The sequence below is a fragment of the Eleutherodactylus coqui genome, chromosome 8 (assembly GCF_035609145.1).
Source record: "Eleutherodactylus coqui strain aEleCoq1 chromosome 8, aEleCoq1.hap1, whole genome shotgun sequence".
NCBI lineage: Eukaryota > Metazoa > Chordata > Amphibia > Anura > Eleutherodactylidae > Eleutherodactylus > Eleutherodactylus coqui.
In genome coordinates this window covers 136,286,681-136,299,622 of record NC_089844.1, presented here as the reverse complement: position 1 = coordinate 136,299,622, position 12,942 = coordinate 136,286,681, and the positions used below count along the sequence as shown (strand labels likewise).

Genomic DNA, 12,942 nt, shown 5'->3' with positions numbered 1-12,942 from the left:
GCTATATGCTGGCTAAAGTCAGTACTGCATGAGGTGACATGTTGGATAGGCTCCGACATCAGAGAGGCTGACAATATACAGAAAGAGAACCCCGACGGACGTCTTCCAAAATCGGAGCTGTACAGCCTGAAATCATAATGTCTTCAGAGGTCAGACAGTGGATTGGAAAGGGTTAAACTGTCAGATCCATATGGGAAAAATCCATTGATCCGGCATACAGTCCGTGTGAAAATGGCGTTGGGGTGCGGCCACATGGAGCAGACCTTCCTCAGGTCACTTCAGCTGGAGTATCAATCTTTTCATTCTGATCCTACAATCTAATATGTTTTATTTTGGACTTTGTTTTTATTACCCTTTTGTGTTAAACTGTTATGATCTCTCGGGGTTCTCCTTTAATTTGGGGTGCTTTTCCTTAGTGCACAGTAGATGGCGGCTGCATGCTTTGCACTTGGTATGCTGGATGTTTGCATAGCGGCTTGTCCCTTCCCCCAGTATCAGCTGATGCGTGTTGGCACAGATCGACGTCTCTGCTTGTTAATATCTGGAGGTTTTTCTTACACGGTGACATGATTGCCAGCACTTCACTCCGCAGTCACTCCGTGAGCCAAACTTATCTCGTGCCACCTATCAGCAGTTCTCCAATATTAGTCCTCGGATATTAGCGCAGTCCCTGCACCAGGATCTTGGACCTTAACGACTTTCTTCCTTAGAGAAGCGGCTGCTGCCATCAATCACCTCCTTGTAGTGTTCTTGTACAGTAGACTCCGTGCAGCCGGCGGTGGCCGATGAGGGCAGTAGGTGACATACACCTTATGTACATGGTTTCCTTCAGCTGTTCTTGTAAGGCTGTATACACACAGCCAATAGCGAGTTGCGCCCAAGATTCTCCGGTGCAACGCACACAAGAATAGGATATGCAGCAATTTTTTTTATTTTTTTTTTCCCCCCTTCTTCGAACTTGGACCATTGAACCGAGTTAAAAATCACTCATATGCATGATCCCATTTTTGCATGCGAGTTCCGTTCAATTGCGATATGGACGGAACTTGCGTGTGACTATTGCACTTGTAAATAAGCCGTAAGACTGGTCTCCTATCTGTTAGTCGTGTCTGGCCAATGTTTTCACGCAGGTGGCGGCACAATCGATGCCATTTTGGTGCGCTTCTTGCATCGGTCCGCTGACCAGTAGAGAAGAAAATGCTGCATGTAATGTTTCTTTTTTTTGTCCATTGCAGTTGGGTATTCGGGATCGGATCTGATGTGCCGGATGGCATGTACTGTCCCATTTGGGATCACTTCTTGCATCCCTCCAGGGATCACTTCTTGCATCCCTCCAGGATTTCACTACAACATAGCTGTACTGCCAGACACATGAGAACCTGGCTTCTCTGGACATTTTTAAATCCTGGGACCCGTTTGCTGTCAGTGAATTGAAATGTACTTGGGTGAATTCCTGTTCTGATAATGTCCCAGCAACACAGGTGCCCTTGATACAGTGCATCAGAGCTTGTTCTAGAAAACCGTCCTGATAGTAATTCAGCCAAAAAAGCTTCCAGTTATTCTTCAGAGGAGTGAGGGAAGGAGCCAAGTCTGCAGTACATGAGAAGACTCCTACAGGCAAAGAAAGAAATTATGCTTTCAGCTGCCAGAGGGGGAAGGAAGCTGATTCTGTCCAGAGCTGACTCAGCAACACAGATTAGCAGTAGCACCAGGGTGGACACATGGAAGAATTTTTTTTTTATGCATAAAACCACTTAAATTACTTTCAAACAGCTATTAACAGCATTCCAGGGCTTTTTGGTATGAAAATGACTCATGAGATAAAGTAGATGTAAGATGCTAAAATATGTGGAAGCAGATAAGACCACTCTGATATCTCTGGTATTAGTTGCCTTAACTGCCGAGTTCCTGATCTGTCGCCTCCTTTTCCTGTAGGGTTTTGAAACCGCCGGGTGGAGGCTCAAGCTGTCTATTTGGGAATTCAGAGGACGTGTCTGCACCAAGACGACAGAACAAGATGTCCTCTAATATCTTTGACGCACCGTCGGCATCAGAAAATGTACCAAAGAGGTCAAATCCCCCAGGTTAGTGTTTATATGAGACATGTCCTTATTCATACTGCATCTTCTAAACTTGTAGTCCATTTCAATAACTACGTAGCATAATCCCGTATATAAAATAAAGGAGTAGTCACTGTGTGCATACATTACTTGTACTGCCCCTAAGTTACATCCTGTATTATACTCCAGAGCTGTACTCACTATTCTGCTGGTGGAGTCACTGTGTACATACATTACATATCCTGTACTGATCCTGAGTTACATCCTATATTATACTCCAGAGCTGCACTCACTATTCTGCTGGTGGAGTCACTGTGTACATACATTACTTATCCTGTACTGTCCCTAAGTTACATCCTGTATTATACTCTAGAGCTGCACTCACTATTCTGCTGGTGGAGTCACTTTGTACATACATTACTTGTACTGCCCCTAAGTTACATCCTGTATTATACTCCAGAGCTGTACTCACTATTCTGCTGGTGGAGTCACTGTGTACATACATTACTTATCCTGTACTGATCCTGAGTTATATCCTGTATTATACTCCAGAGCTGCACTCACTATTCTACTGGTGGAGTCACTGTGTACATACATTACTTATCCTGTACTGATCCTGAGTTACATTCTGTATTATACTCCAGAGCTGCACTCACTATTCTGCTAGTGGAGTCAGTGTACACACATTACTTATCCTGTACTGATCCTGAGTTACATCCTGTATTATACTCCAGAGCTGCACTCACTATTCTGCTAGTGGAGTCAGTGTACACACATTACTTATCCTGTACTGATCCTGAGTTACATCCTGTATTATACTCCAGAGCTGCACTCACTATTCTGCTGGTGGAGTCATTGTCTACATACCTTACTTATACTGCACTGATCCCGAGTTATATCCTATATACGGCCTCCTTTTTACTGCAGCATCCGGAGCAGGCATCTGACTACAGATTCTGTAGCAATAACCCTCCATATCATGCATTGCAAAAAAGATTCCTCATGCGGTTTCCGCTCGCGGATGAAAAATCGCACCATGCTCCATTCTCGTGCAGTTCCCGCACAGACTGCTTCCATTGGAGTCAATGGAAGCCATCTGCCGCCACAGATTCTGTGGGGAAAAGCGGGAGTTTAAAAGAAGAAAAATCTGTACTGCACATGTCCAACGGCGAGCTGTGCGCACCATCCGCAGTACAGAGAAGCTGGAAGAGGTCCTGCTGCGGTCAGGGACGGATTCCACAGGCAGAATCTGGACCTGCCATGTGCATTTAGGCCTACTTCAGAGCTGTATTCACAATTCTGCAAAGCTGAAAACCTTCCAGTATTTTTTGGTGTGTGTGTCTCTGATTCATGTTCCATTCAGGGAAGTGTCTAGACTGCAGGACGCACCCTTCCACTGCATTATAGGAGCTAGGTTAAGCTGCAGAACTCAGGATCCATACACAATCACTCCACCAGTAGAATAGTGGTGTTTGTTTTTTTTTTTTGTTTTGTTTTTTTTTTTGGGGGGGGGGGGGGGGGGGGTGTTGTTTTTTTTTCCTCTCTACATTGAGCTGTAGTTTCTGGAACAGCGTCTCGGTACTCCTTGCAGGGTCTTGGGTTTCATGCCTATAATCACCGGTGGTTTTGTATGATGAATATTCACCTTCTTGTAAGTGAATGCTAGCGGGATAAAGACACTATTTACAGATGGCGAGCGACAGGACAGGACTAGTCAGACTTGTAAGGAAATTTGAGAAGGAATTTCTTTCACAATATACTGAAGCTGTGTAACTCGGTAGAATCGTATTTCCACTTAATTTCTCTATGTGATCCTTGTTGGATACGCTATAAGAGAGGGTTTTGTTGGAAATCCCCCTCCAATCCTTGTGGAGGAGGGAGGGTGAATGGCTATCATGTGTTTCTGGCACCACTTCTCCTGTAGTGGTTACTGTGGGGAGGGGATGCGGTAGAAGTGGTCATAAAACTCCACAAATGGCTGATCAAATTCTGGATACCTTCAGCTGCCACTAGGGGAGCCCAGTAGCATACTGTAAGGGGTGCGAGATGGGGCAGATTTGCTGTGAGATCTCCCTCTATACGGAAACTCCACAGCGTTTACAGTAGCAAAGTGGATGAGATCTTGAAAATCTTGTCCACAAGGTGTGGAATAAGGCTGTCTTAAATAAATAAATAAAACTGAGTGAGTGTTCACTTCGTCACTCGGTACAGACTTGCATCATACTCCTTCCGGCTTACCTTGTGTAAGTAAACCCTGAGCACCTCTTCTGCATGTTCCTCCATGTGTCACAGCCTGACGTGGTAGCTTAAGCACATTTTAATATCCAAATAAAATTCCATTTTTATGTAGTAAGTACACACAGTTGTGCAAAGCTCTTGTCACACGTTTTGATCAAAACATGCGGGCCCCTCCACCACGTCCTGGCGAACCTTATTGGATGAGTTTCTAACTCTAAAGACACCCCCCCCTTGGGCAAAAAGCCTCCAAATGAAAGAGTTGGATACCAGGCTACATACTCGCTTAGGCACCTGGGACATGGATGAATAGAGTGTTAACATGCAGCTTCACATTACTTGGAAGTGCTGACTTTGTTTTTCACTTTTGTCACATACTGTGTGTTTCACAGAAATTAACAGAAATACATGCTTCAGCACTCGTACACATTTAATAGCTGAATATACTAATCATATAAAAATGCAAGGTTCTTGGTGTATATTCTGATCAAAACACGTGGGCCCATGTGCCACATCCAGGCGAGACTTACATGTTTAATATCTGAACAAAAATCCAGTATGTGTTCTGTTACTGGATTTGTTGCAGCCGTGGCTTGCGTGCAGCTCCTTTTTTTTTGTTGTTTTTTTTTTGAAGTGTGTTGTTGCGTGACATGATGGGGTAGCTCGGCCACACTTTATCCAGGTAGCAGCAGGTGGTGAGGTTTGTTGGGGGGCACGTAGTTAAAGGTTTACTTGCGAGGGAGAAGCAGAGGACTGGAGCCAGCTGTGGGTTGTGCTGAGCTGGCACTGGTGGCTAGAGCTAGGTCTTCTCTGCTCCAAGTTGTCGGCTCCTGAGCTGCTGTTGACGTCTTCTGCTGTCCGTCCAGATGTTCACACTGTGAATAATCTCCTGTGTATGGGAGAGGCTGCCTGCAGCTTTTTACATCACTTTGTTTGATTAACCTCCGGAAAATGTCAATTGCACCATATATGGGGGTACAGAGGAGCGTTCATCAGACATGTTGCACCATGAATGTCCTACATTGCAGAACGGTGATTGTCTTGCTGGTTTCTGTATTTTGGCCCCCTTCTGTATGTTGCCTCACGGGAGGGGCGGAGGATTTGGGTGTAATGCAAATAAATCTAGGAACTCGCCAGATGTGCAAATATCACGGGAGCTGTTAAAAGTGGTCAGATTTATAGCCTGCAGTGTGTGAGGTACGCCGGCCCCTCGCAGACCTCCGGCAGGTCCTGAACTGTATTCTATGGATATAAATGCTGGGCTTTCAGTCAATGAATAGTAATGAAGTGAGGAATTACTACTCGTACACATTCGATTTCTACCCACAAAAATGTTCATGAGTAGTGATGAGCGAGTATACTCGCTAAGGCACTACTCGCTCGAGTAATGTGCCTTAGCCGGGTATCTCCCTGCTCGTCCCGAAAGATTCGGGGGCCGCCGCAGCTGACAGGTGAGTTGCGGTGGGGAGCGGGGCAGAGCGGGCGAGAGAGAGAGATCTCCCCTCCGTTCCTCCCTGCTCTCCCCCCGCAGCTCCCCGCCCCGCGGCGGCCCCCGAATCTTTCGGGACGAGCGGGGAGATACTCGGCTAAGGCACATTACTCGAGCGAGTAGTGCCTTAGCGAGTATACTCGCTCATCCCTATTCATGAGGCGTTCCCTACCGATGGGTAGTAGGAATATTGGTAACATGGTCCCAGGAGATAAGGAGCTGCTGGGTACTTGTGGATGCCGCTTATCTGCTTTTTCCCTGTTGAATACTCCATGTTTATGGGAATGTAGCTATTGGCCCGCATAAGGAAAAGTGACCCAACTACAGCTTGTCGTGGTGTGAAGGGGAGGACAGTAGTATTATCTTGGTGTTGTCATACACTGGAGAATTGTTAGCAGATCCAGATAGTTTTGTAGACCATCTACTGATGATTATGGTGGGTTATAGAAATTCGCTATCCATTAAATTGATTGCAGTGGGAGGCATCTCTCCTTTGGCACATGCCCATTTATAACCCATGGCCATTTTACTGACCCTTGTGTTCTTCTTCCACAGGTGGAAAGACCAGTGGTATTTTCCAGGATGGAGACCCTGTAAAATCACCTGCACGGCAAAACCCACCAGGAGGGAAAGCCAGCGATATTTTTGGTGGCGCGCAGCTGCCAGTAAGCCCGAAGGCACATCCAAATAAACCGAAGGTATCGGCTCCTCTGCAGCATGTCCACATGTACTGAACCAGGGCATATGGGAGGGTCGAGTTCCTTAAGGCTGCATTGCTGGGGGCAGATCAGTCGGACTTATCTTTATAACTTTGTCATTTTGTTCTATCTTGTAGGATAACATCTCATTAAAACTGGAAGAAACAGTGAAAACTACCCCTGGTACGTACCAGCTGGGGAGCTCCCTGCTCCGTCCTGCCGGGGAGATTATCAAGTCATTTCTGTTTAAAGGGGGTTGTATGAGGTTCTTATTTTTTATAAGTCTGCTTTCTTCCAGAAACTGCTCCGCTCTCATCCTTGGGTAATGTAGGGTATTGCAGTTTTCTCTTAAATGCCGCTAAGCTGCAGTACCAGACATGGACAAGAATGGAGCTGTTTCTGGCAGAAAACAGGCATTTCCTCTAATACATTGGTATAAGCTCTGCAGGGTTTGTACACTGAATGTAGCAATGATCTCTTGTTAAAGGGGTTGTCCAGGGTTAGGAAAACATGACTGCTTTCTTCCAAACAGCACCACCCTTGTCCATCGGATATGTCTGGTATTGCTGCTCAGCTCTCATTCACGTCAATGAAACTGAGCTGCAATGCCATACATAACCTTATGCACAAGGGTGGTGCTGTGTTTGGAAGAAAGGACAACCCCTTCAATAGTTAATCTAATGCTCTGCAACCTGAGATTCTCCAGCTGTGAGGAAACTACAACACCCAGCATGTCCTGGTGAAGTTTTCAGAACTGCAGGTTGCAGAACTCTAGTCTAAGCAGCGTTTAAAGGAAAGCCACCCATGATATGGGCCTGATGTGCCGGGGTGTGTAAATGGTGATATGCAGATAAGCGTTAAAAACACACACTTGGTGCCTTGTACGGACTGTATTATCTGTATGTCTGTGGCTAGCAATAGTCAGATATCCACTGGGTGTAATTACTAGCCGTACATCATTCTTTATATATACACAACGTGACAGTCTAGCCGTCCAATCTGCTCTATTTTAGACCGTGTATGCAATAGCTGAATATAGACACGGCTTTAGATAACATCCACAGCACTGCAGCAGCAAAAGGAGAGGACAAGGCAAATGCATGTCCTATCTGTATAGAAACGAGAGTCAGAGCAGAGTCTAGACTGCTCTCCGTGAAGTCTAAAAATCTGCATATATGGACAGTCATTCTCCTTCTCCCTCTGGCAGCTGCTGAGTTTCTTCTTGCCTCCTTTGACCTTTTAATTAGGTTAATGCATATTGTTAAAACTACAACAAGAACCACAACATAAAAAGGAATGTGACACTGACATGTAGGACCTATTAGACGTAACCGCATTTGGGCTGCCTTGGATTTTTTGCGTGCGTGAAAAATGCGGTGAATACAGATGCAATGCGCTCATTGGAAACGGTGCATTATTCCAATTTGCATACATCTGTATGAATGAGTGCTTGGTGTACGTTCACATGTATCAGAACTGGAACAGATTTTCTGCAGCGGAAAGTACATGCCAAAAACCGCGCCATTGGTATAGATTTTGATGTAGATCTGCAGCGGACTTCACACGTTCCATTGAAAGGGCAAAATATAACGCGGATCTGCAGCGGGTGCTGAACACCAAAATCCAGTGCAAAATGTATGAACGTACCCTTAACTAAAAAATTTCCCGTTTAGTGTCTGCAGCTCCTATGCAGACTTATCACAGAGCCCTGTATGAGCACAGGATTTAACTGTATTCTAGCTGTCCCATGCGCTCTGCTAACCTAACACATATATGTTAGGGGACAGATGGCAGAGTGTGGACTGCCCAGGGCTTATATGTAGTCTGAGACATGGTTCCTTGGCTTTGAAATTGGGCCTGTGCATCTTTAAAGCTGTCAACCCCGGCTAACAATTCCTTCTTCTCTTTATGTCCGCTAGTCGCTCCAGTGAAAGCTAATCCTCCGCCACCACCTCCTTCTGCTCCTGCTCCAGCTCCAGCTCCTGCTCCAGCACCAGCACCAGCTCCTGCTCCTGCTCCAGCAGAGAAAGTTCCAGTTGCCAAAGAAAAAGTTGCAGTGCCAGACCCTGCTCTTGCGGCACACGAACCCCATCTTGGTCCCCGGCCAAGGTGTCACAACAGGGTCCTGAACCCACCAGGAGGCAAATCTAGTGTCACTTTCTATTAAGTTACAGCGTAACAGAATTAGCTGGGTGACCCTGGATGCCAGCACAGGGTAGAAGGTGAAGGTCATGATCTGATCACTACAGGGATCTCCTTCAGTTTTTGTACCTAATTGTTTTCACACATAACTTATTTAAATTCACGCGGAGCCTAAAAATTGGGGTGACAACAGCTTGACTTTAATGTCCAACCACTCATGTCACACGGGTTCAGGAAGCTGAGGTATGTAAAGCTGTTTGGTGTGGTCCTCACATCGTGGAGCTGCATTAAAGGGGTGTTTGGTATCTCAGCCAAACATGGCTCTAGGGGAACACTGCTCTGTAGAAGTTGGCCGAGAAGAGGGAAATATGTGGTGTCTAACTCCAGTGAAAGTCAATGCAAGCTATGCAAACGGTGTAGTAAACTATTTTCATAACTTGAGAGTTATGGAAATGGCGTAGTTTGCTGTGCTATGTTTGTGTAACTATTGACTTCTATGGGAGTTAGGGAAATGGCACAGCAAAACCTGAAGGGGCAAAATTGGGGATAGGTGGGACCTGCACCGGTCCTGTTCTAATAGGATATAGAAGTCAAAGTCTAAGATGGAAATTGTCTTTTAACTGTGTCTGTGTGTAATGTGTAAACGGGCAGGAGCAGAGATGACTAAAGCAGCCCTAGACGATGAGGACTTCATCAACCAGCTCCATGTATTTTAGCTTCCTGGGACTCTTAAGTGTGACATTGACTGGAGTTATGGTAAACGGATACCATCCCCAATCCTAAAGTAAATCGGCATATAATTAATTTGGAGAATCACATTATGTATTTTTAGTGCCCCGGGCTTCATTCTGCTGATACAGAGCTCCAAATAATCCCCTTCATCAAAATGAATTAAAATGTTAACATACTGGCTGCCTGTAACTGCTACTAGAGGGAGTTAACTGCATACTGTCTTATTGAGTTCAATGTATGCAGGACGCTCATGAGCTCCCTCTAGTGGTAGTTGCAGGTGGTCAGAATTGTATATTAAATCTATGTCCATTCAGATGGTCTAGAGCTGTTTAGAAGGAAAACAATGCTCTGACCTTTACATATAAATCTTTATAAAGTAATAGGTTCAAAATTCTGCACCAATTTAGATGAAAATATTGTTGAGGGAGTGATCATGAGAATCCTAATTCATAAGGACTTATTTTACATTCTTATCACATTGAGCTAATGGGAAGCGATACTGGTTTGCTACATCTAAAGGCAAGTAGCAGTCGTCATGTGGTACTGGGAGGGTCATCAGGTGTACTTGGTACTAGTGCCATGTCTGGGTGTAGGCACCACCTTATTAAATGCATGTGCGGATCTATGTCTTGGACTTACACTGCTGATTCTGTTACCTGTTCTATTGCCTTCTGATTACCTCCAGCTTTTTAAACAGGCTCCTCAAGAATAGGCGCTCGCATCCTCCAAGAAACTGAAAATCATGGCTCAGAAATTTGTCCTTTTTTAAGAGGAACACTCGGTCCAACATAATTGCTGTTACATCTAATGCAGGGGGGTAGAGCATGAGCTGGGACCACCAAAGACCATCCATGGCATGCTCTGCCCCTGCAGGCTCCACAGTGGCTTATGGTCCTTTATGAGTAAGAGGAATGTCATCTCTAAGCTGTATAAAGGTTGTAGGATATAATGAAGTGATAATTAAAGCAATTCTGTATAAAGGTCCTTGTAGACAAGCCAGTGATGTCATCGCTCTCGCGCAGCCTGTTTAGACGGGCAGGTACATCGTTGGCTCGGTCTCACATTGGCTATATAAGTGCTGTTTAAACTGAGCGGGCCAACAATGTCATTTATTTCATACAGGCATAAAAATTAAACAGTGAACGATTATTGCTTGAGTTGGCTCGTGTTTAGACAGAATGATCACTTTTGCTTGCTTGCACGATAATCGTTCTGTCTAAAAGCACCTTAGGACTGAAGTTTCCGTGCTGCAAGCAGACTGCAGCCATGATGGTCCTGCTGAGGTCCTTAAAGGACCAGTCCTACAAAATTAATGCTGTTCTATCTAGGACAGGGCTGAATGGATGCAGAGAGCGTCCTTGGGCCCGGTGCTATAGCTAATATACAGACTTTTGCCTGAAGAGGTTCTCTTACAGGGGTTGTACCATGAGTGCCAGTTATACCCTATATTATGGATAGTGGATGACTTGCTGATCTGTTGGGGAGATCTCACTGCTGACACAAAATTTAAGAGGGGGCCTATGGTCCCTGTCGGCCTCAATGCAGGATTACAGCACCTCCTGTGGTGAGGAGAGTGAAGAGCGTGCTGGTCACACAAGCACACCACTCATTGCAGCCCCATTGAAAGTCAGGAAGAACGGGACATGGGAGTTCTGTGCTGGAGCGTGGCTGTGAGCGCCACAGAGCAGCAAGCTATATCCCTTATCCTGGGGAGAACTTGCAGTCTTGCTACAACCCCTTTTTAATATTTGCTTACACCAGGAATGGATGAATACTGGCGGACGCTGCGTCGCTTATCTGCACAGCTTACTCGGAAAGTTGCTGACAACGGATTTGTGCTATATCAATATATTGGCCTGTGAAGTAGAATATAAGCATGGCAGTGTATCATCGGTCATCTGCGCTCATGTGATAAAGGGTATAAATTAACTTTGCTATGTCAAAATGAATGGCTAACACTACAGTGTTGGTATAGTGTGCTGGTAGGGGAGATCTATCAAACATGGAGGGCAAGCGGAGTCTGAGCCCAGCGATATAGGCCTGCCTATTAGGCTTACTTCACAGGGGGCTGTAAATCATGACCCTGTATTGTGCTTGCCATCCATGTGAATTCCCTATGGATGTGAGGTGTTATGTCAAAACGGCCTCACCTCAGATGTAGTGATCCTCTGCTGCGGCTGTGAGCCATGGTGCAGGATCATGGAGTTTCTCCCCATTTTTAATGGGAGACCTTGCATCGCATCAGGTGCACCTAGCATGTGGTGTGATGCTACCAGCAGCGCCATTGAGCACTGGGGAAGATAGAACAGGCTGGGATTTGTTTCCCGCAGGAAAACAGTGGTTTTACCCCATTCAAAAGAATGGGGTTCATATGTGCATCTTGCAACAACCCAACATCTTGTGCAGTTTTCTGGCCTGCCTGAAGGCGGCTTTAAAAGGGATTGTCCAGGGTAAGGGGGTGGACTGTGGCTAATACAAAAACTAGCACCACTTTTCTGTGGGCCATTCTAGTCTTAGAGCCCAACTCCATCCTTGTATGGAAGAGCTGCACTACAAGGCACAGCATATGGCCCAGGGAGTTGGTGCAGACTTCCCTAATTCTGGACATCTATCCCCATGTCACAGTGTTTGGTATATTCACACAGCGGTTATCACATAAAGTGCCCTTTTGCTTCTAATGGGAATCCATGCCCCAGTCTATACCCTACAGATTCTCTTCGATGCATGCAGATTTTATATCCACATGTGCTTAGTGACATGTTAGTTCTGGGTACTGATTTTGTGTAACGATTTGCCTACTGAAAAGGGCTATATTTGCATTGGGCTTTTCAGTAAACAAGTGCAATTTAGGGCTCAGACAAAACTGGAAAAGACAGTTTCACCGGTGCGACCATGGCCTAATGTACAGCCACACCGTAGGCAAAACCACATGCTTCTACTGCAAATGGCCATGTTAATGGCCACATTTTGCAGGTGCCCTACAAATTTGAAAACAGACTTGCTGTGAAACTATCTGGTGGCTGTGGCCATACCCTAGTGGGGAAATGCTGTATATAGTACTGGTAATGCATTTATCTAACCTCCCAAGTTGACTGGCAGTGTCACTCATATACAGCAAGTCAGTTGCTGCCATAATCTGCTCTAGCCCGGGTGCATCAGTAGCACCCATCTGATGCCTGCGCACCTTTAGCTGTTGGACCCTCATCCTGTGCCCGCTCCTCCTCTACACTTCCTGGAAGCAGAGCGGAAACTATTGATCCTGAAAGGTTACCAAGAAGCATCTTCCAGTCGGTCCTGTTCGTGGGGCCTTAAGATTCCGGGCCTGTGTCCCTATACGGAATGTGCAGCTTGTGCCGCCGATCCTGGCTTGGCTGCAGCAAGCTTTTATCTCTTACATTTATCAGATCAATGCTGTTTATACTGTTATAATCACCTCAATAAAGTGTATTTTGTTAATGACTGGTGTGTTTGTCTCCTGCATACAGGAAGGGCCCATTTACATGGGACGACACTCTGGCAGACGATGCCCGCCACTCATCCCTGCTGTCACACAGGAGCTAGTAGTGCTGGCTCGCTCAGAGGCCAG

At 45.7% G+C, this 12,942-nt stretch overlaps 1 protein-coding gene across 1 annotated transcript in view; it reads left to right on the top strand.

Moving 5' to 3' along the window:
• The window catches only part of JPT2 (Jupiter microtubule associated homolog 2), a 35,834-nt gene extending 23,019 nt beyond the window's left edge, over positions 1-12,815 (top strand). The window contains exons 2-5 of the mRNA XM_066576504.1: positions 1,936-2,084; positions 6,340-6,482; positions 6,620-6,665; positions 8,402-12,815. Of these exons, the coding sequence (XP_066432601.1) occupies positions 1,936-2,084; positions 6,340-6,482; positions 6,620-6,665; positions 8,402-8,649 (586 nt within the window). The 3' untranslated portion in view covers positions 8,650-12,815. The remainder of the gene's footprint in view (positions 1-1,935; positions 2,085-6,339; positions 6,483-6,619; positions 6,666-8,401) is intronic.
• The last annotated feature ends 127 nt before the right edge of the window (positions 12,816-12,942 follow it).